At 39.8% G+C, this 24,748-nt stretch overlaps 1 protein-coding gene across 1 annotated transcript in view; it reads right to left on the reverse strand.

Moving 5' to 3' along the window:
* The window catches only part of GLI3 (GLI family zinc finger 3), a 233,771-nt gene extending 211,729 nt beyond the window's left edge, over nucleotides 1–22,042 (reverse strand). Inside the window, exons 1-3 of the mRNA XM_038760678.1 lie at nucleotides 21,992–22,042; nucleotides 10,132–10,263; nucleotides 9,221–9,386 (exon numbers count right to left, since the gene is read on the reverse strand). Of these exons, the coding sequence (XP_038616606.1) occupies nucleotides 9,221–9,344 (124 nt within the window). The 5' untranslated portion in view covers nucleotides 9,345–9,386; nucleotides 10,132–10,263; nucleotides 21,992–22,042. The remainder of the gene's footprint in view (nucleotides 1–9,220; nucleotides 9,387–10,131; nucleotides 10,264–21,991) is intronic.
* Nucleotides 22,043–24,748: the final 2,706 nt, after the last annotated feature.

The following is a 24,748-nucleotide window of genomic DNA, read 5'->3' on the forward strand; positions in this document are numbered from 1 at the left end:
TGTTTCTTTCAAGAACATTTCTAGGGAGAAATTTCCTTGTAATCTAAAGTACCAAGGAAGGCATAAACCTGAGCAATTGATATGTGCATTATTAAAACTACTCCTAGCTCCAAAAATTAAAAAAAAACACAAAGCTCACCTTTCCCCTAATAATAAAAACAAAAATGGCATTTGAAGTGTAAGGAAAAAAACCACCCAGTCAACTATATCACTCCTGTTTATATTTTACTGATTGAATACTATCCTAATGGCAAGACTTAATGGATTTGAAATGATAAGGAAAAGGGCAGACATGTAAAATGCTCCAGAACTTCTGTTCCTAATCAATCACCAGAGATCAGTGACATCATTAAAGCCTTTGATCACAGTTCCCCTTTCAAGCTCATAACGGGGAATAGACTGTTCCCCCAGAAGAAAGAATGGAGAAACACCTAGGAGTACAATTCACAGTGAAATATGAGAAGTCATCAACATCCCTCCCCAGAAAAACTATCCCTTCTGAGAGGAACTCAGACCACATTCCAGGGCAGCCCAACACGGAACAATAGAGTCTACTTGTTAAAGCCAAAACCTAATTCTCCGCGGACAGTGATTCCCAAAGAACGGTAAAATACACCCAGTCTTAAGCGGCTTTCCTTTCATTTAGCTAAGCAGAGGCACCCTGCAGGTCGTTGTTTCACTGCCCCCTCCCTGCCACCCCCCAACCTTTCCTCTCCACCCCCAACACTTTCTTCTTGGAGGTCTTTCAAAAGTGCACTTCTCAGTTTCCAAGGAGTGAAAAAAAATCAGAGTTGTCTACCTATTTTGGCACATCAAATTTCCCCAGATCTGTGTTCACTATAAAACTGCCGCGCTCCCCTCCAAACCCACAATCAAGACACAGATTCAGCAACTGGCCCTACTTAGATCATTCATTTACCTTCAAAGACCACAAATGCTCCAACCTGCAGCTCTAACTCTTGTAATGAATTTTTTGTCTCTTCTGCTTTAAAAAAAAAAAAAGGCTGCGCTTCGTGCTTTACAAAGGCAAAAAAAAAAAAAGTGCAGCCTGAAAATCTACCTGAGTGGAAAAGTTTTAAATTGACTGTAAACATCTTTAGGGCATTGTTTCCTCTCCCTTTTCCCCCATACTTTTAAGGAATCTAATTGAACTTCCTGAACAGCAGCAGAATGTAGTTTATTATCTCCCTCATCAGGTGATCAATGATTTCATTAATAAGACAGATAACAAAACTGTCATATCATCGACACTGTTATGAAAGATGATCCCAGCTTCCTGCTCCATTTTCCAAGGTCTGGGATTCTCTGTGGCAGCTCTGAGTCCATTCAATATTTTCCACAGACAGAGAAAAGTGAAAATCCATTTTGAAACCAATTTCAGTTAGGATCCAGAAGCTGTTATCACAGGTGTCGCAGAATGGGTCCCGTAAGTGGAAATGTCGCCTATCCATTCTGAAATGAAACCTTATCAGGGGCGACGAAGATGGCTGAGGACAGCCTATCTGTAAATTACTTTTCGTCCTGTGTTAACTCAACCTTAGTTCTGTCATATGGAATTCTTTCCATCCCCTCATAATAAACGAATGGCTAAGTAGGTACTGCTCTCAGTGCCTCCCTTCAAAATACGATCCCAAATGCAAATCTGTCGGGTCCTTTGGACTATCCAACTTTCCTGGGAAGCTTGAAGGGTTAGAACTAAAAGTTTATTACAGAAAGCAAAAGACTTGCATTCTGAAGTCCGTCTCCACCCATGCATTCCTGGTGATTTTTCAATTGCAAACTCTAAGGCCCAGTTATTTCATTAATTCAGCACCCAAGTAGTGAGGCTTTTCTCTCACATCTTTCAGTCTCCTTTTAGCAAATTATCCCATGACGGCGGATTTATTCAGTCAAAGACCTCGGACTTTGAGAAGCAACAAAAGAATCAAGAGACTTTCTGGTCCACCTGCCTGGCGAATGATGAGGCTGGGAAAAGTCTCCCCCAGAGAAACCAATCAAACCATTGTGTGGCACAGTCAGACCTTTTCAACTGTCAAGCCAGGAGAGCAGGAAAAGAGATGAAAGAACTCAGGATGAAGCTACCATTTACAGAACCATGTGGGAATGGTCCCTTAAGATTTAATAATTGGGATGGAACTCAACTTTCTACAACTAAAGAAAAAAGAGAGAGAAGAGAAAAAGAAAGGAAAGGAAAAAAGAGTAAAGAGAGAGAGCAAAAAGATTGAGAAAGGGAAAGGAATCAGAAGGGAAGAAACAAGGGCATAAAGCAGTGAAGTTAAGGACTTTTGCATAAAAATATTTCCATTTGATATGCACCCCAGTGGTAATAAAAAGGAAAGAGAAAGTCCTGGAGGTGGGAATGCATATTAAGAAAAAGATAAGAAACCCATGAAGTGAAAGAATATTTTACACCTTTTTTGCCCCAAGTTATTAATGACCATTCCACAAAAAGGAAATACTTGTTCAGACCTTATCTACAGACACAAACACCCTCAACTCCACTTCACTGTGAAATAAATTTTGCAAACACACATTAATTTTTTTATGATTTTTTTTGAGAGCCCTAATAGTATGACTGCTGAAAAAGAAAGAAAAAGAATCCAGGAAGTTGGATTATATTTTGTTGAGCCCTGCCAAGATAGTTTTGATTCTCCAGGGCAAGAAGTGTCAGAAATTCTGCTCCAAGGAAACTTCCTCCCCAGAAGATACAACTTTCTGTAAGCAAGTCATCTCCTTTTCCGGACACTGAATGGCCTGTTTCTTAAGGCCAGTTCTCCTTTCAAAGTCCATTTGAATTAATATGCCCCAAACAACTGCTGTACCATTTCCTCCAACAGGTTGTACCAACAAGCAAGACCCTGATATGGTACATAACAGAAGCATTATTTTGTACTCAAAATTAGAACCTCGTGAAAACCTTTTAGAAAACCTAACCATCACTATCAGCAGAAAGCTCAATTGAAGAACTATTTCCCTCCCATAGACAGGATTCACTTGCACCTAACCCAAATCAACACCCAATTCGGTGGCTAACATTTCAGCAGGCGATCACTCTGAGTAAAGCACAGGCCTTTGGCAGGCTTCCTTGTCACCAACACTAGCAATACTAAAATACGTTCCCTCCTGATTCTAGCTTGTGTCCTTCAACCTGAATGATGGGGCCTTATTTGTTGATTTCAGTGATTGGATGAAGTACCTCTTCAAATCATCATTTTATGCTTCTCACAGAATCAGCAGGATGGAGGCTTATAATGTTTCTTGCACTGTTTAAGTAATTCAGAGTTATGAGTTGGTAGAAGTGAGGGGAGTAAATTATTTCAGAATAAATAAATTGGTAACTTTAGAATATATACAGACTCCTCCTATGTGGCCCACCTGTGGTCTGAGCTCAGTAGAAGGAGCATGGTCTAGTGGTTATATCAAGGGCCTGGGACTCAGAAGGACCTGGGTTCTAATTCAGGCTCTGCCACATGTCTGTTGTGTGACCCTTGGCAAATCACTTAACTTCTCTGGGCCTCAGTTACCTCATTCGTACATGAGAATTAAGACTGTAAGCCCCATGTGGGACAGGGACTGTGTCCAATCTGATTTGCTTGTTTCTACCCCAACACTTAGTACAGTGCCTGGCACATAATAAGCACTTAACAAATACCACAATTATCATTTAATCTGATTTCCATAGAAGAGAAAGTAACTCGGAGATCACAAATATAGAACCTAAATGTGTCATGTCAGGATCAAAGTGGGTTCATTCCAATTTATGACTGGGTAGAACTTTAAAACTGATATTCCATTAGCAAAGATTACCAGATACTCATTCTATATATAGTTCATCCTAAATATCAACTAAATACACCAGAGAAGTATATGTGAAATACAGTGCTTAGAAAATAAAGACTCAACCAACAATATTTTTATTGAAGGCCACAAAATGGTCATTTTCAACTGGTGATTTTGAAACATTCACCTTTCTTCTCTCTCTCCCCCTGCCACCTAAGGTAATCACTTAAGGAATATCTCTAGATTGTAAGCTCCTTGTGGGAAGGGCCCATGTCTGCCAGATCTGTTGCACTGTACTCATCCAAGCACTTAGTACAGTACTCTTCACATAGTAACCACATAGTGCCTGTCTACTTGTTTTGTTGTCTCTCCCCCTTCTAGACTGTGAGCCTGTTGTTGGGTAGGGATTGTCTCTGTTGCTGAATTGTACTTTCCAAGTGCTTAGTACAGTGCTCATCACATAGTAAGTGCTCAATAAATACGATTGATTGAATGAATGGTAAGCACTCAATAAATACCATTGATTGATGAGGGTGTTTTTGTCAACTTTAATAGTTATCACAGAACAGTCTTTTTTGACGATGGGCAAATTTGGCCACATTCAAGTTTGTCAAACATCTTGAACTATTTTCAAACATTTTGGATTCAGCAAAATTCAAAATGTGTTTTGCCAAGCACTTTTTCCCTTTAATTTCTGGGCCCATGTGTATTTTAAGGAAAATGTAATCCGTATGTTCTCGGTTCATTTATACTTAACTCATCAGAAGGTTTTCTTGCCAAAGAGCTATTTTATTTCAAAAAGACTCTTCAGCCTATCTGCTTTGAACCAGAAAACTGCATGTGGCCATGCGAAAAAGGGTTTGAACCCAAAGGAGTTCAGCTGAAAACGTAATGAAGTTCAAATAGGCTCTGAACTTGGCCGAACACCTTCCTTCCAACCTTAGTTGTTTCCTTTCTCTTTGTGCTCTGGAATTTGATGCCCAAGCCATTTAACAGAGCACAACTGCTAACAACCTCCTACACCAACTCCCCTCCTCAGTCGCTGACCTCGAAACATCTTGCTCCAACTATGAGGCCAAGAATGGGTATCATGATTAACACCTCTTTTATGGTGAGCTTGAAAGCAATCAGCAAAGCCAGGAAAACCCAAAGTTAAAACAGGAAATGTGTCTCTTATGAAGCTGCAGACCAGTAAATACCTTTCTTTTACAAAACCTCAAAGAGAAATGTTTTAAAAGTGAGGTGAAGCCAGTCCTTTTGAGAGTAAGGCTGAGAGTGGAGAGTAAACTTCCTCTCCTTTATTAATCTATCAACCTTGGTTTCACATTGCATCACGATTACGATAATAATTTCTGCTTTCTATCACTTTAAAGGTATGTTCTCAATAACTATCGGATCCTGATAAAGATCCTCAAGTGAACAGCCTACATACGTTTATAATTAGCTTTTCTTTAAAGGCAGAGTAATAGGTTAATAAGAAATATCAGATTACATTGGAAAAAGCACATGGGGTCAAAAACGAGACAAAACATCAAATTGAAAATAAATGCTCGCAAGTCAGACACCGAAAGAAATTCTAACAATAAGTACATTGTTCAAAATCCAAGAAAATGTGGATGAAGTATAAAGACATTTTATTTACCAACAATGTAGGTAATCTGCAGCCCACAAAGTAAGAATCTCAAATCCAAAGACACAAACTTAAATACATCAGCACAGTTACCAATGATGTACTTAAATAAAAAAAATTTTGTGTCACCAAAGGATTTTCTCTTAAGAAAAAAAATTCATAAATCCAAAATGAAAATTGGAGATACCAATGTTACCTCTTTTTCAAAGTTTTCCAAATAAATATCTCTACAGTCTGTCTTAACTATAGTTTTAGTAACAAGCTAAAATACAAGTTCAATTCAAACATGTTCACTTATGCATGAATAAACCAAAAATTATTTAAGCTTTCTGTATCTTTTTTTAAGTCAACTCAAAATGACAGGCATTTAAAACTTTGCTTGAGGCCTTGATGGGTATTTTTTCTCAAGCAAAACTTCATGTAGGTGTTATTTTAGTAGAAAATACTCAACTCAAGAAAGAAAATGAGAGATATGTAAGGACATGTAGCAGAATGTGTGTGGTTTGGCTGAGGTGCACAAAAATCAAACAAATGACAGTAAATAATGACCTGAAAAAGTTCATTTAAAAGAACCAGCTTGCACAAGAGATTCTAATATCTTTGTGTTTTTAAAGCTCATGTTTATGTGTTCTATTTTAATTCTGACAGGTTGATTTTTTTTTGAAAGGGAGATTATGTTTTGAGTTCTACTATTCCAAGCCAAAGGCTTCTGGTGCCAATTTTTAGCTCAGATCTTTATTTCTGATTCAGTTATAAAATCCTGAAATTAAGGGTTTGTAATGAAAACACTGACAGACCCTGGACTATAACTGTGTGACCAGCCACTAATCTATTATAGTTTGGTAAAAGGATGAACAAAGGCTTATTTATCCTTTTTTGGCGGGGGAGGGGGCGGGTCAAGGGAGAAACGAACAATGAGTTGACATGAACCTTACAAAAACAGCCTAGAGAAAGACAAAAACTAACACCAAACCTGCCCTTCCTCCACAAAGTAAACACCTCTGACTTCATTCAGGAAGCCCTGTGCGGCAAGTGTGCTAATTTTCAAAATGTTTTGAGACACTAAAACCTCTCTCTAGATACAAAGCATCAAGGGCCTAGTGGAAAGGGCCTCGGATTCAGAGGTTTGGGGTTCTAATTCCAGCTCTGCCACTTGCCTGCTGTGTGACCTTGGGCAAGTCACTTAACTTCTATGTGCTTCAGTTTCCTTAACTGTAAAATGGACATTCAATACCTATTCTCCCTTCTACTTAGGCTGTGAGCCTCCTATGGGACAGGAACTGGGTCCGATCTAAATTAACTAGCATCTACTCTAGTGCTTAGAATTGTACTTGACACCAACCACAATTATCATTCTTGTTCTACAAACCCATTACTCACTGAATCCTTAAAATCATTCTACAGGCTCAACCTCTTCACATTCATGGGGAGGTTTTTCCAGTTTGAGGTACCAGGAGTTCAATGTGTATGTAGGTTGCACATTAACTAATGGAAATCCCTTTGAGATTATTCCACACCCTAATATTGAAAATAATCCCAAGAGTTCCACTGATGATAGATTTTTCCATTAAAATAAAGCAATAAAGGAAAACAATAAGAAATTTGGTTTCCCTTTTTGACTAATTTTTAGACACCCATTCTATATCAGTTGTTTGTTTTTCTTGGTTTTGGCCTGTTCTCTTCTCATGAATCCAGTACTATATCCAAGAAAATTGTCAGGGCTCATAGCACCTCCAAGGCAGCTGCCACTTAAGCATATGCTACCTTGCAAATTTAGCTAATTAATGTGCTGTCCAGAAAAGAGAACAGATTTTGGGGGGACAATTTTATGAGGCGATTTTGGCTTAACTGACATAAATTGATCACTACAGGAGCTTCTGAGATTTTGTTTGGTAAACAAATCAATGTGTAGCTTTATCTAAAAGAAGGGGCTAACCAGTACATCAGATGAATTGAGCTTGGTTTTGCCTCCTCCCTCCTTCCCAGAAAGAAAGGGTCACTGATTTCTCTGGGAAAGATGAATACCTCTCTTTCCCCATGCTCATCCCTGTAGGTGAGTATGTAAACCCCATGAGAACATGGCTCAGGGAAAGGGGCTGGTGAAGAAGAATGTGATGGCAGGATTGGTAAGGGCCCCATTCTCTGCAGAACTGTTTCCATTCAAGCATGCGGCTTTTGCAACCCACACAAAGGAAATACGGCAAAAAAGCCCTATCTTTAGCAGTCACCACACCGTTGGGAGCAACCAATGCTTCTTCTCCCGGAAATATGATTTTCTGGCCCTGATTTTACACAACTACTCAAAGAAAAAAAAATGAGTGCTTAATTAAAAAGTCTTCACTATTGTCATGAAATACCCCTCAAATTCATTCAAAGCTCAATTATCTAATGGGGTGAAGCCACAGTAAATAGTATCTACTTCCTTCTTAGACTAGCAAAAACACTGAATTAAAAAGAGTCACAAAACTAGACCAAACTCCAGAAAAAATATTGTAAGCCTAGCTTAGAAATGCCCATTTCACAGTGGGATAAATTTAAGCACAAAAAAAATACTACTATAAACTCATCCTTTGTAACAGCGATGAGGGCAGTCTGTGGAAAATCCTTTATAAACAGTGCAAGTTGGAGACTCTGTGGAAAAAGAAAAACTACTTTTGACTTTGAGCCCTTGCTGTAACTACTTCTTTGCACCTGAACAAATCCCATCCTGAAGAATGTCAATTTCAGACTGGAGTATATCTCTCCAAAGTAAATTCTGACTAGTCCCTTGGGAATAAGACAGATAGAAATCACACATAGAAGAATCTTACTTTAGACTAATGGGGAAAAAGCATTTTAGGTTACCTGCTTGATTATGCCACAGAGCAAAATCCTAAATTCTGACTAACATGCCCCAAATAGCAAGGCCTCTTGGAGTCTGAAAGCCAAGTAGCAGTTGAGAGAACACTGGTAGTGGTTGGGTGGGTTGTTCCTTCCTGATCATGATGCTTAAAATCATAAAGTGAGTAAATAGGGGCAGAAGCCATTAAAATGTTCAAAATTAAAATTCTGGTACGCATAGGAGACTCCCTGGATAACATTACATAAGGCAAAGGAAGAGATGGTTGGCATGGATGTTTTCAAGTAATACTCATGAAATAAAATAGTAAGATTTATTCCTCAAGCCCAGTGCTTGAACTACAGTAACTACTACTTTCAAAATGCAATTAAATGAAAAAGGCAGGGTACAATCAGTAGGTGATGTCATCCCCTGGGGACAATTGAGTCAATTCAAAAATGTTCACAAACCTGCACAAAAAACCCTCCATATTTACAAGTTTGAAACCAATCACTGTGGAGGATGTGGTAATGCTATCTTGGAATTTGAAACTAAAGAAATTTTAAACTCATTTCCTATGGGCTACTTTTCCTTGGAAAAAAAAGCTGCCATTGATTTTGACAAGGCAACTTTTGTGTCTTTTGTAATAACTAATTATTCTGATTAGGGCAAAAGATTTCCATGGTAAAATGCAAAGCATTCTGAACTCCTGCCAGACTAATCAAGATGATTTCCAAAATGCCAAAACAGGAACTTCCTATAATAAATAACCTATCACATTTACATCTGAAATTAGAAAATTTAGAGGAAAAGTTGGTTTGGTGCCAAAACAGAGATTATTGACTCCTACTCATTTTCTTCCCCAGTTTGCTTTCTTTAGCCCTTTCCTAGAACAAACACAGATCCAGGTGCAAACGCTCAATTCACAAGGAATGCAGTGAACATAAAATTACTGTAGGTTTGGCTGCTAGTAAATCCCTGCTGTTACTCACCATTGGAAGTTGTGCTGGAGGCAACAGCTTTCTCACTGACATCTGTCCGACTGGAGCATTTCACGATGGAATTCTCAACTTTTTTCTTTTCAGTTGTAGTAGAGCTGTGAGAATGGGCCTCCATGATAGCTTCTCATTACTTCAGCTCTCGTCCCACTAACACCACCTGAATAAAACAATACAGCTGTAAACTTTAAACACCATAAAGAGCTTAATCAAAAACCAGCCACACTTCTCACCTGAAGAAGAGCCTACAGAAATAGCAACCCACAAGTTAGGTAGTCTATCAAATCAGATTTCTGGGAAGAAATGCCTAGGGTAATTAAGGAAACACTAAAACCTGAAGTTAATATACCTAGTTTTAATAACATCAGCAGCTGGCCTATACTTTTCTGTTTCTATAATAAAAAAATTAATTATTTGGAAGCTTAGGAAAACAGGAAATATGATGAAAAAAGCTGTTTTTTACTTCAAGTTCCATTCAGATTTTACAATATAATAGAATTCAAGTGGCTAGTCAACCGTTTGTGCACAACACTCAAATTCTTAAACTTCATAATTCATTTTAATCCTAGTTCACTGCAGTGACTTTCATCTTCTAATCTTATTCAAAACATGTAAACACTGCAAATGTTTTGCCTTACATTCTTCAAGCAAACAGTAGGTGCTGGAAACAGCACAATCTCAATCCCATAAAGGAAGTTGCCAAAGATAGTAAGAGCACTTGCTTAGGAAATAGAAAAATGTGTGCTCAAGGCAAATTCAGTGAGTTTGTCTTTCAATAACTTCGTTTTAGTGATAATTGCAGCAACTTATCACTCATCAATTTCCACTCTACTTTTTGCATTCATGACATATATCCCTTCAAAAACCCTAAGTCTGTAAAAGGAAAAGATTCCGGAGCATATTACCTCAAGGTATCATTTAGAAACACAAGAGTTTCTTGGCTCTAGTCCACTGCTTAGCTTAGAAATAGGACAGTAGGGTCAAGTGAGTCTGATACTTTTGCAGAACATGAAATCCAATCCATAATTGGGACCAATCTGAAGAAACGAAAAGATCCAGCCAGGCTTAGCATGACAAAGCCATAGTCATGTCTGTTTCCTGTTCCGTTCTTCAATCCAAATCCACTACATTTCACAGGTTAAATTTCCATATTGTTTCAGACTGGAGGTCCACTGGATGGTAGGCAACAACCCAAACGACCCACCCAAATCCAGGGGATGTAAAACAAAAACCCCAAACCCAAACTAGTATAAAGTTAACTCCTTGGGTTAATAAAGTGCATTCTTAATTTATTCATGTCTTGCTTTTTCTGTCCAAGGAATTTCTTTATTAAAAAAGAGCTCTAAGCAAAGTTACCCAAGTTCTCCATCAAACTTTTATATTTGTTTTTCCCAACAGAGAATTTCATTTTAACAATGCAATAAAACCTTCCAAAATGTTCATCATACATACAGTGGAACTCATGTGAGAAGAGGTAAAGCCCAAGGCATTTACTCAAGCGTCACTAATTAATGATCTTAGAGAATACTAATTTTCACACGGTTTTGAAATGGAGTTTCAAAATATAGCGCTTCGGTCACTTTTAAAACCTTTCCTCTCCTCCACACTCCCCCCTCTATTTTGACAACTTATTTTCTGATCTCATTAGTTAGTAACTAATTATTTTAGAGCCCAGTTATGCTTGGAAATGGGACTACAAAAAATGGCAACTTGCCAATGCAGACATCTGCTTCCTGTGGTATGCTCCTGTAAATCAAATCGGCTTATTTTACTGATAAAAGCACGTTTTCATCCCTGTCATCATTGAAGCAATACACCTGAAAAAGAGAAAGTGAAAGCCTCTTCTGTCCTAACATCTCAACTAAGTTTTCAGACAAGTGGTACAAGTGATGGAATAGGAAGACATTTTTGTTTTACATCCACCAGGTGAAATGTAAAGTCTCTTGTGAGTCCTCAGTTTCTATCGTCTGATAGAAGTCACTGATGAAAAATCAAGGTGATCTTCCCTTCCAGCTAAAAGAATGCTTAAATGGCCTTTGGGTAATAGCTACACCCCATGATTGCACTTACATTAAATGTGGCTGTTTTAAAAACTAGATTTACATATTTAAATAATAATCTCTAATTAAACCACGGAGGCAATTACATTTTTCATCATTTGCTAGATTGTGTCCCGCAACTATTGGCTAGAAAACAAAGTGAGTGAAACGGGTCTCTTCTCTTTTTGCGTCACTGAAGCTTGATTTATTTTAGTTGGTTACAGCTAAACACTCTGCCCCATTGATCTTTTTTCATTCTCGAAAGTTCTGCAATATTCTAGGCATTTTCAAAACTGGAAATGTGGTTGATAATAGTGTTCTCTACTTCAAGGGTCCTCAAAGAAAATTTTGCTCTGATCACATCCAACGACCATAACCTTTTGGTTGCCGCACCTTTTAAAAATCCAGTTAACCATGAAAATCTAACAGAACCCGGGGAAACATTCACTTGCTGTCTCTCATTAGTTATGTCTCTCAGTCTCTATGCTTCTTAGTCTATTTTTCTATCTGTCCCTTTCTCTGTCTCTGAGACTGCATGGAAATCCTCCAGTGGACATATGTGACCATAGTGGGTACATCAGAGAAAACCCTCTCTACTGGCATGTGCACATGAGTGACAACTGCAACCAAGAAAAAGTGCTCTTATATTATATGGCTAAGGCTTGAACTTTCATCGGTAAATAGGAGGATGAACATTCCTTTCTGAATGCAAACAGTCATGGCTTTTCCCATTCAACCATGCCTGAGCCTTTTGTAATTTTCCCACAGGCCTGAGCCCAGTTTACAATTAATCCCAGACCCTTTTTTATCTCTAATCCCTCTCATACTGCAACCTGCCTGCAGGTGGGTCTTTTCTTCCTAAATAACAAATGTACAATTGCCCGATTGCCTACCAAACAGGAGAGCATCTAAAACCTCGAATCAAGAAGATAGTAAAGCAAACATCTCAAGTAGAAACCCTTTAAAATGGAAGCAAAATGCTATAAAATACAAAGATTTACCAAATCTCTGAATCAGCTGAAAGTTCTATAAAGTGATTATCCTGACTAAGGATGAAAAGCGCATCTCATATTAAGAGGGTGGACTTTAATTTGTGTTTGGTTGTGATATTCTTTATATTAGTGAACCTTCTAATTTCTCCCTTTCATGGTTACGCTGTTCACCATGCATGTGGTGTTTCGGTGTCATGGCTCTGTAAAACTTAAAACTTTTCTGCCTGCCCTCTCCCCCCCGCCCCCAAATCCCCAGTTCGCCTCTCGCCTAGTGTTTCTTTTTAATTCCTTGCCCTATTTCATTCCAAGCTGTGGCAGTTGTATTCAATTCATTAACAAGTGCTTTGCATCCACTGAGAAGAGCTGTCTGAAATAGCAGTGTCACAGCATTCATCATCATTACATCAGCAGTAGGGAAGTTCATACTGATGCTATCAGCTTCCAGCGTGCCCCAATCAGTGTGCAAGCACACATAGCGTGTTTAATTTTTCAGAAATGACTTTGGGTATTTGGGGGCAGAGGGAGGGGGTTGAGAGGCCGCACTTTGATCCACACTGCTGGAACTCCTCTTAGGGGAGACAATAAATCTCGAACTGCGAAACTGCATTTAAAAGGAAAAACACAAGGGGAGGTGTGAAGAACAATCAAAAAATTACAGCCTTTCAAGCATAAAGGACCCTTTATCAATTTTATCAAAACTAGCATGCACGAATATCAGGAAACGTTACCCCCTCAACACGTACATTAAGCGATTAAACACTGATGCATGAGGTATATTTTACTCTGACTTTTATATGAATTGAGTTAAATAAGTTTGATTCCCTAAAAGATAGTGGATGCTTTTATATTTCATTCCATATATTTTAACTGATGATGTTCTAATTTTGGACGTTTTTATATTTCCATACATCTGATATTTCTTTCCCCAACTTTTTCCATCAATGCCTTAATTGATTTGACACAATGGACGTTCAAAGAGTTTAAGTCTCTTCGTGTTCTCTGGGTAAGACCAGCAGGTTGGTTTTGATGCCCAACCTCCACCAACAACCCAAAGACTTCACAAACAGCAACCATCAAACTCAAATTCACACCTCAAAGTGCTTTTTAGAGTAGTCATTCCCCCAACTGAAGATATCTTCACTGTAGCTTCCCATTATGCGAAGGGACCAAATACAAAATGTTAAATAACACCAGAATTACAGGGGATGAAATGCCTAATTATGATGCAGACGTCTCCTGATTCAGGAGGGATTACCTTATTTTCCTAATCTTTCTCTTAAAGTTACTTAAACTTCTGCAATAATTCTCTTTGATTTTTTTTAATGCAATGGGAAGACTTAAAACAACTAAGCTCACTGATTGATGATGATCTGCTCCTTTCATGATAGGTTAAATAGCTACTGGCAACAACAATGCAGCTTTGCAGACACAAAGACAATCAGTTAGGCAAAGCAGTCCTATTAGTAGTCCAATGATTGGAGCCCTAAGTGAGAAATTACTCCACGGAGTCTACTGAACTATTGATCAAGGGTAAATGACGCTTTCCTTCAGAGGAATGACATTTATTTCCACTTCCCTGGGTATTTGTGAATCAAATGACTCCACATCTGTGAATTTTTTTTTTAAAGAATAACCTAGATAGTCAGAGTTTTCCTGGGATGCAGAATCACCCTGGACACCCTAACTGAAGTGTGGCATTTCACACACACATTATTACAAGTCGATTAATTGATGTCTTCAAGCTGGTCCTCAAGCAAGTGCTTTGGCAAAATTCTCCAATAAATATTTAAACTACACCCCCAGCAGTTTAAACTCTGTTCCTAAATAAAACAGTCTCTCAGGGGAGTAGGGGGAGAGGGTAAAAAAAAAAAAAAAAAGAAAAAAGAAGTCAGATGGACAAACTAGTTGCTGACTAACTCTTGGGCTGATTTTGGTAGTGAGGATTTCAGGTTTAATGGAGACATTTCTAATTGGAAAAATCTACAGTTTTGTAAATTTAGGATAATCGCAACCTGCAGATCATGACATTCATTAATTCAGTATCTGACTCCCTCAGAGTCATATTACTGAACTAAAAACAGTTCAACTAGACCTAAATTTTCATAATTCACTATTTTAATTTTATGGCTTTTAGTTTTCTTCTCCTTCCCTGTTCTCACCACTGGCCTGGTTTAAAGTATGAGGGCACTCCAGATTTTCAAATTCTGAAATTAATTACGTACCCATGAAAGATATCAAGGTACTCTATTTTTATTTTAATTATTTCATTTTTGCAGGTGATGTTTTGTTTTCACTAACACTTTATGCCTGAAACCTTAACTGTTGACAAGAAGAAAATTATTGTACACGAGCTGTCTTTTGTAGCCTGAAGGATTCCAATAAACTAAGCCCTTACCTACAGTTTTGTAATCTTGCAGGCTTCTATTTCTAACTCTTCCAAGTTTCAAGGTAACAAACCATTGTGAGAGAAAATGATAAAATAGATGTAATGTAAAGGAATAGCCCTGTAAAAACAAAAAAGAAGAAGAAAGACATTCCATTTTGGGGGTTGGGGGAGATGGTTTCTTTACAATTCTTAAGTACATTTTTAATGTCCTAAGTTTCAATTCCCAGCTTTTGCCTGCAATTCTGTGAGTTCTCAAAAATTGAAACGTTGAACATTAAAATCACACAGCTGGATCTTTATATGGTGTTTTCCTGGAAATTGGAGATCTCACATTTTGTATTTCTTAAGTGAGGTGGATTGGAAAGGGGACAGTAGCCCGAGAAGACAGTCTGCCACCACTAAGTACTGCATTCAATCTATTTGCTTGAATCCACCCCAATGCTTAGTACAGTACCTGGCACATAATAAGCACTTAACAAATACCATAATTAATATATGACCTGCTGATGCTGCTGAAACGTTAGAGGCAAAAGATACTTGTCTGTTTCTTAGGGATCTTCTGCAAACAAAAATTCCTCAATAAATATGATTGGTTAATTGACTGATTGGCTATTGAATGGATAACATATTCTGTTTTTCCCCCTCCTTTTCCAGAACGGGCTCAGTTTACCAAAGTTATAGAGACCTGAGTGCAGTTCACTGGGCCTTTCACACACAAAACATAAGGTCATACAGTAATGATGTAAGTGCCTTGGCATTACTATTCCACTTAGAGAATGGTTGCTAACATGAAGCGCATTGACATGACTGTTTTACTGGACTAATACTCTTTCATTTCATCCATCTCGACCACTAACATTCCTTTAGAAAACAAAGAAGACTTGCAATATAAAGGTAAATTCATTAGAGAATGCATTTTCTTTCAATCTGGCCTCACTTCCCAAGCCTTGTGTGTATCTTTTGGGCTTTGGGCTCTGGGCTTTCACTTTTCTTGCTTAGCTAAACCTCACAGGAAGTTAAATACTAAATCCACCTTTTTATCATTCATGTTTCAAAAAAAATCCCAAACCATTTAGTTTTAAAAATCTTTTCAAAAAAACCAAGTCATATTTTGTTTGAACTTTTCCATTCATATAAACCGGTTTATGTTTGAGGCAAAAGGTACGACTTTTAAGCATCTGGGAGTTCAGTTCTTAATTTGCCAGTTTTTAAAAAGTGCTACCGAGACCATTAAATAATTTTAATAATCGAAAATACATTTTATCCACTTTCATCTTATGCCTCAAAACTTTATTTTAGTTTTCAGACATCATTTAATCGGGTCTTCTATTTATCTTCCCATACCTCAGCCTCTGCTGTCAGAAATTTCAATAAGACAACTACACATTGCTAGCACATAAATCTGACTGCCTTGGTGCAGAATTCTATGGCTGCCTTCTTTTCAAGAAAATAAAAAATCTACGGTCCAAACTGCCAAGCCAGACTCTGCCAAACCACTACCAAACCACATGACCTTTAGTTAAGATCTAAAGTGCTAAGATTCATTTTAATATGCACAGTATAGAATAGCAGACATTGTCCTGAAGTGACAGTGGCTTAATCTGTGTTTCTGACTCTTCAGTTTCAGGTATTCATACATCTTACTTAACTAAAGCTTTATGCTTTCAGGAAGTTGGTTGAGGTATTTTACACATATCTTATTTTCTGGACTTCTGTGTATTTTTTAACTGAGAAAGAAAATGGAAATGAACAGTGCTGTTTAACCTCCCCAGCAAAAACTATGAATGCCTCGTTATCTTTTCAAATTGAGGCTTCATTTCTAACCTAAATGGAAGATTCTTAATCCTTAAAAAAGTATCCAAAATCTGGAAAGGTACTTAAAATCAGGAATCATATTTGATATCCTTTTCACCATGAAACAAAGCAAAACAACTAAATCTACAATGGAAATATTCAATCCCAAAACACACAAATGTCTCAGACACCCTGTGTTCTTAACTTGTTAGGTGATGCCCTGATACACTGGATTTAAGGAAACAAGAATGACAAGCTCACTTGGTCAACTGGATCATCAATTCCCATGCCCAAAATAAACAAGTGCATAGCTGTAAAATCAACTCAATACTTATGAGCTAGCTTCTTCCCTCCAATTCCTCCACCGTCTAAAAAAGAAAGGAAAGAAAATGGGACAAAATACCCCCACTATTTTAACACGGCTCTCAATTCAGTGTACCTTCCAATTTACTGCAAGTACAATTTATATGTACAGTGCATGCCACAACAAAACCACAGTATGATGCCAAGGCAGTCTTTAAGAAAGTTTTCCCCTAAATCTCTGCAGAAAGCAGCTTTAAAAGAAAGCAAGGATTACAGTCAGCTAGAAGCTAGGGAGGGGACTTACCTCAAACCTAGCCAAGCGGAAATCAGAGCAGTAATTCTACAAGTCGACAGAGTACACTTTCAAAGCTATAATGGTGTGAAGAAGTGCTGGGCGGCATTGCCTGAAGGCAGCACTAATACACTGATGACTAATGACTGGACTACGCAGACAATGAATTTGGGGGCTGAAAACTAACAGAAACCATGCAGTACCTTGACAAATGGGCTTTCACAATTTCATTCATCGAATAACCTTTAAGCACAAAATTGGCTCAAGTTCTCTTGGGAACAGCATGACACGCTGTTGGACAATGATATAAGTATTTTCCTCTTTAATTAAGACTATTACACAAAATGCATAAACAATGTGATAATGAGGAGGTAAAAGAGATAGCGCCACAGATGAGAAAGGCAATGTAGTACAGGGCTAGTTTTTTGAGGGGGCCTCGCTCCTCACATGATTTTATTAACCTTGTGAAGGACTATAATTCAGTCTCTTCAGAAAACGATTTCTTTCCAATGACTTTTGGTGGGGTTAAAAAGCACACACTGCAAAAGCATGTGTTATACCAGCATATAAAACAATCAGTAAAAAGAGTAACAAGCAGCTAAGCAACTCAGCACTAAAACATATATGGTATTTGGAACTGCAAGTGAATAGGCTCATTTTAAGAGCCAAGTCAGAGGAAGACTATCATAAAACCAATCAAACTCAATGTAAAGTTTGTAGCCCAAAGTCCTTGCAAAAACATGCTCAAACAGGATCCAATTTTCCAAAGTTGTCTTTTTCCTCCCCAGAAGAAACTAGCTTTCCAATTTGGAAATACCAATTCTAACTATTTTTAACAGACAGAATGAAATATCTAAAGTGTCTCTAAATTAACAAGTACCACTTACTCCAGACAGCATTGCCTTTAGCAGCTCCTAAAAACTTCAGAAAAGGATCTTAAAACAGGAAGCTTAGTGAGCTCATAAAACTGTTGTTGGAGCCAGGAACACATAGCATATTTAATCTGCAAACTGTGAGAGTCTACAATGATTTCAGTAAGATCTGAGGCATGCCCTCAAGGTTTGCTGGGATCTGGGATTAGGGAGTTGATAAGAACCTCTGCTGCCCATGGACATGTTTTTCTTCTGCAGTTAAACACAAATGCACAGAGACGTTTGACTGCTGCTTGGCGTTACTGTTCAAGTTATATAAAAGCTTTGCAGCTCCTTTTGCTGTCAATATATCAAAGTTTAAAAAAAAAATCATCAAAGTGTGAAATTTCATTGAAAGTCTTCACCCGTCTACAGCTCTATTTCACAGACCTATCAAATAAAAGTAAAGATGAAAAATGCACCGGATGAGCTAGAAAAGTTTGCAGCAGTAGCAGCACCCATGCCCTATTTGGGTTTATTCGGTCTCACTTTATTTGATTCGAAAGTAGAACAAATCAATTGCCTTGTAGTAAAATGACAACCGGGAGCCAGGATGGATATCTGCCATACGGTTAACTTGAATATAAATTTATTAAAGTCATTATAAATCAAATTTTGGTTAAAAGAAAAGGTGCTTCCTCTAAAGCCATTTTAGCATTTTAATTGTCTCACATGATGCAAGTTGGCAGAAAATTTCTTGAATCTTCCAAAGCAAATCAGACTGACTACAGAATATGAGTGCCAGCAAAACTAAAGCCTTCTTCAAAGTATTCTTTAGCTAGGGATTTACAACAATTGCATAAAGAAGAGAAGTCTGACTTTTAAGATAATCTACTATAGTCTAAAAGCATTAACATTCCATTACTAAGGTTTTCCTGAGGATTTCATGACTCATTGATTCACTTTTCTTTCAAGTGTGCTTTTTCTTAGTACTTTACTGTCTTCTCATAACTGAGGGCATGCAGCAAAGATAATTGAACTGCTTCCTTTCATAACCTTCTTACCCCACACTTTCAAAAAAAAAAAGGGATATTTGTTAAGTAAACAAGAGCTAACCCCAGGACAAAATTACAAACTTTTTAAGAACTGGGTTCAACTACTTTACACCTCACCTGAGGTCAGAGACAGATTGAAAACCCGTTGAAGGTTGTGGGTAATGATGCGATTTTTACAAAACCATGAAGAATTGGACATTTTAAGAACTTTTAGACTTTGCATTAAGTGGATGATTATTATCATCTGCTACGTAACGACTCAAGGTGCACATATGTACCGCACACAGTTTTCCACTTCTGTCTGTGCATCATTCCAAATAAAATTAAAGTATGTCTAACATAATGAAAAACATTCATGATACCACCCTTCGCCTACTCGAAGAATAGAGCAAAGATGTGTAGAGAGTGCTGGAGTAGCTGTTCGCATGAAAGTTGAGCTAGGTGGTTAATGATAGCCTATTGTCTTTTTTTGTGTTCCTAGTTTTGTAAACTAAATGCTTGGCAAAATGAGGCTGTACACCCCAAGCCGTTTACATACCATAAAGGACTCATGGTTTTCTGTTGTATTCTTCAGAAATATAAATGCTTTACAAAAGGTGGGCATCTATTAGAAGAAAATTTTCTACTTTAACAACCATCAGTGTAAATAAATGTTTTCCCTTTTATAAGTATTCCATCACAACTTGTTCAGAGTTACTTTAAAGCCTCAAATATGATCCTCCTCTAACCAGCTAAAAGTATATGTGTGCCAGCTAAAGGCCAATACGTCCTTCTATAAACAAATCACTGCACTATTTCACTAGAGTTTACACTGATAAAGTCGTTCACCATTACCTTAACATACTCTTTCAACTTAAAATACTGCAGTCTGTGTTCATAACAATTCATACGTTTTAAGATTATTTTACTTCTTTAGCATTTTCCTCCTTCAAAATAATCGTGACACATGTAATTAAGAAACTGTCAGACTATTATTAATTTTTAATTTAGGACCTAAAGGAAATAATTATAGAAATAAATCAGTAAGGCACCTATCCAAATTATGAAGCAATTACCTAAATATCCCAAATTAATACTTCTGGCCAATTCTTGAAGATCTCAGTTAATAATCTACCAAAACACCACATCACAAAATAGGGTTGCGCATGAGGTAAATGAATGAATTTCCTGAGACAGATTAGCTCCACAGAGTCATGGTTGTCTTATCAGTGGTGCCAAATTCAGTCAATCTGGCATGTTCTTTAAAAAAAAGTTTGTTAATTTAATTAGTCACATTTTAAGGTTCTGATGGCTCTCATCTCTGGTTTCCTCTCAGGACTACCTACACAAACCGCATTCCTTTCAAAAACAGAACCAAATTTTGAGGGGGGGTTTTGGCTTTTTTTTTTAACCCTGGAAGGGTGAACTTGGGAGAAAAGGGAGGGGAGAAAGAAGGTCAGAGGAATGGTGTTTTTATAGCTCACACTAGTTTGGTTAATGGCAGTACAAACATTATTTACAAAAGTGGACAGCCATCCATACCTTCGACTAAAAGGCCCTTTTCAGTTTGGGATCCGGACAGCCCATCATTTCAAACTGAAGTGGCAGCTGGAAAATGTGGAACAGCTGGCAAAGAGCTGGGAGTAACTGTTTTACATAAATATATCTACATATAAACTGGCTAAAGGCCACCGCACTGTACCCAAAGGACAAGAGCAAAACTATACCGCAGAGACTTGGGAAAGGGAGGTGGCAGGAGGAGGAGTGAGAAAGGAGGGAGGGAAACACGCTCCTTTTTTTTACCTTTCCTTTTCACGTGCGGTCAGGAATGGGAAACCAGACGTCGTTCGGCATTCCGTGTCACCTTGTCCGAAAGGGACGCAATAGTGTAAACACTCAAGTTTTCAGAGTAACTGGGAGGGGAGGAGATGGAGTAACTGGGGGGAAGGGGGATTGGAGGTGGGGTGGGAAGGAGGAGGGAAATGAACAAGCCACAGCTTTTCCGGCCCTCTACCCTCTTTAAAAGTAGCTCCGCAGACTGGGAAAGGTGCTAATTCCGAATGGTTTATGGCAAATATTGGCATCTTTCTCTCTAGTCTCTATCTCAGTGTCCTCTCAGTCTCTCTCTGTGTGTCTCTGTCTTTCTCTGTGCCTCTGTGTGTGTGTGTGTGTGTTTGTGTGTGTGTGTCTTTTTCTATTTCCCCCCTCCCCACTCCCGCCCCCTTAGACACCCCCAAATAAAGTCCAGCCAATCCTGGAATCCCGGAACCCCCTTCCTGGCCCCAAGCCAAAAAAACTGGACCCCCGGATTCCTCGCCCCTCGGTTCCAGCAGCTTTTATAAAGTTCAACGAGTTTCAAAGGTAGACTCGAACACTTTTTTAAAAAAAAAGAGGGAGAAAAAAAAATTCCAACTGGATGCAGATGGCCCAACTTTCACTTTTTCTCTCTCTTCCCAACCAGGCGCGTCTCCATGCACGCGTTTTCTCCCACCCCTTCTCCCCCCAAATCGCACCTCCTCAGCCCCCCAAGGTCCCGAAAGGGAATCAGCGGAGAAAGAAAGGACCAGCCTTGGCCACCACGTACCGTTTTTTCCCCTCCTAGTCCCCCCATCCAGATGTGCCCGGACCCTGGCTAGCCAGGCCACAAAGTTTCCTCCCAACGGACCTGCATGAAAAAACCCCAGGAGTTTGAGACTTCTTTGAGCGGGGAGGAATTGGGGAGGATTTGGGGAGGTTTGGGGAAAGGACTGGCAGCTGCTACAGCTTGAAAACCCCAGGCCCTGCAACTTTGGGACGCGGAAAATCTGGCGGATTTAGGCGTTGGGGGGACAATCTTTGGGCGGGAGAGGGATCTGGGGGGTGGGCCCATCAGCTGGGTTTGGGGACCTCGAAGAATTCCTGCTTAAATTTGGAGACTCACTGACAGCCCCACCGCCCACCCACTCCATCTCATCCCCTTTAGGGCTCCCGGATCTTCCCTGGAGGGTGGAGGGAAGGGATCAGAAGTGATCCCTGGGCCCGGACGGATAGGAGGGACACGAGGAACAAAGAAAGAACTTCTCCCCGGTACGTACCTGCTGCCTCTTCACCGCCTCCACCGCTGTCAAGGCCCTTCCCCTCCCCAAATCCGGAGTCGGGACTGTGGGAGACCGCTCCCACCCACCCTCTCCTCCTCCTCCTCCCCCCTCCCTCTTCCTCCTCCTCTTCCTCCTCCTCCCTATTCCCTCCCTTCCTCCGCGAGGGCGGGAGAGGTCCCCCTCTCTCCCGCTGTAAAGCTTTAAGCAGGCATCCTAAGAGGAGCAAAATAGCAAGCCTTTTGGCTCCCGCTTTGTGGGGATGGGAAGGGGTGGGAGGGAAAAGAGAGAGAGGGAAAAAGAGAGAGAGGGGGAAAAAGAGAGAGAGAGTTTAGTTAGGGAGTGGGGCGGGGGGTTGCCTTGTTGTTTGATACTTGCTTTCTCCCTCTCCGTTTTTGCAGATCCGGCATCAGATTCAGTGATCTTGTAATCTGATCCCCTCTGACTCACTAGCCCTGACTGACATTTCTGATTTGGTTTGACCGGAGAGCCGGCCCGCGGGCTGGTGGGGAGGAGAGGTGGAAAAACGGAGGGGGGAGGTGGAAAAAGGAAAGAGAAAGAAACTGCCCCTGGAAAATAGCCCCCTTAACCGATTTAGGAAGAAGCGCAATCTAAACACGAAGCATCAGTTGGGAGAAAACAGTCGCAGAGATTAGGCACTTGCCGAGATACTCACGTGTTTAAAAAGTTGGCTCTTGGCTTTTCTCTCCCTCCCTCTCTCGTTCCCTCCTTTCCTCCTCCAAGTTTTAACAGATGTTGCAGGATCTCTCTCTCTCTCTCTCTCTCTCTCTCTGTCTGTCTCTCTCTCTCTCTTCCCCTTTTCTCTTTCTTTCTCCTTTCTTCCTCTTTCCTTCCTCTTTTATACTTTTCTTCCTCTTTCCTTCCTTTCTCTTTTATCTTTCTCTTTCCTTCTTCCTCCTTCTTTCCTCTTTTATCTTTCTTTCTTCCTCCTTCCTTTTTCTTTCATCGTTCTCTTTCTTCCTCCTTCCTCCCTTTCTCTTTTACCTTTTTCTTTCTTCCTCCTTCCTTCCATTCTCTTTTATCTTTCTCTTTCATTCTCCTTTCTTTTTTCCTCCTTCCTTCCTTCCATTCTCTTTAATTTCTTTCTTTCTTTCTTTCTTTCTTTCTTTCTTTCTTTCCTTCCTTCCTTCCTTCCTTCCTTCCTCCCTTCCTTCCTCCCAGTGCTGTTACTCTCCTGCAAAGCAACAGACTGCCACAAAAGAGCAATTTTTTTATTCAAACCACCGTCTGCGAGGGGGGTGTGTGTCTGTGTGTGGTGGGGGGGAGAGCAATAAAACTTGGGGAATCTTTTCTCCTTACTTTTGGCCTTCTCCCTCCTTAGGATGTGCAGAACTAGAAGATCACCCTCCCTCCTCTATGTGCATATAGTTCCCAGTGGCTTTTAGAGAAAGAAATCGAGCTGTTCTCCCCGACCTGACCCATCGCCTGGAAGTAAGGGATGGGCTGGGGAGAGAGGCAGGACTCTGAGACACGCGCGCTTACTACCATCCCATCCCTCCAACCAGCCACTGCTTTCCCTTTTCCTCCTCCTCCTCCAGCCCTTCTCCTCCTCCTCCCACAGACACATTCAATCCTCCCTCCCCCACGCCTCTAAAGCTCAGGCACTGAGGCAGGCCACTCCCACCCCGGGGAAGAAGAGGAGGACGGGGGTGCTGTGACGCCACGCAGAGCCTCCTCCTCTTCTTCACTTCCATCCCTCTCTCTCTCACACACACACACACACACCAACTATTCTGGCATCGTTTTTCTGCGTCCATTATTTCCTCCTGCCAAGCTGCCTCTGCTTCCCTCGAGTTCGAGCTGCCTCCTTTACGCATCACCTCGCTCCAAGTTTTTTGCTCCTCTTTCTCTTTTGATGGTCTCTCTCAGTTCTTTCTTGCTACTCGTGTTCCTCTCTGCACTTTCTTCCATGCATTCGTTCAGTCGTATTTACTGAGCGCTTACTGTGTGCAGAGCACTGTACTAAGCCCTTGGAAAGTACAATTCAGCAACAGAGACAATCCCTGCCCACAACAGGCTCACAGTCTAGATGGGGGGAAACAGACATCAAGACAAGTAAACGGCCATGAATAGCATCAATATAAATAAATAGAATTATAGATATATACACGTCATTAATATAAATGAATAGAATTATAAATATGCCTACCTCCTCTAGGTTGCTGTACCTTCTTAATACAGCACCATTTGCCCCTCTCATTATACCTCCCCACCTATCTGCCTCTGCATGCATTTTGAAATGGGGATGTGGTGGGGGATAGTTGGGTATCTTTCTCCTTTCTGCCCTGATGGAGACTTCTCTAACACCCCCCCCCCTCAAAAAAAGCCTAACACCCCCTGCCCCAATACGGGATAAAAATGATTTCCTCTCTTCCTCCTATTCATTCACACCAGCCCTCTCTCACCATTTCCATCTACAGAGAAGAGTGGATAATAATAATAATAATTTCGGTATTTGTTAAGCGCTTACTATGTGCAAAGCACTGTTCTAAGCCCTGGGGAGGATACAAAGTGATCAGGTTGTCCCATGTGGGGCTCACAATCTTAATCCCCATTTTACAGATGAGGTAACTGAGGCACAGAGAAGTTAAGTGACTTGCCCAAAGTCACACAGCTGAGAAGCGGTGGAGCTGGGATTTGAACCCATGACCTCTGACTCCCAAGCCCATGCTTTTTCCACTGAGCCATGCTGCTTCTCTGATGTTTTCTTTAGTGCTTCTGCCTCCAGAACTCATT

This window comes from Tachyglossus aculeatus, chromosome 18 (genome assembly GCF_015852505.1).
Source record: "Tachyglossus aculeatus isolate mTacAcu1 chromosome 18, mTacAcu1.pri, whole genome shotgun sequence".
In the NCBI taxonomy this organism is placed as follows: domain Eukaryota; kingdom Metazoa; phylum Chordata; class Mammalia; order Monotremata; family Tachyglossidae; genus Tachyglossus; species Tachyglossus aculeatus.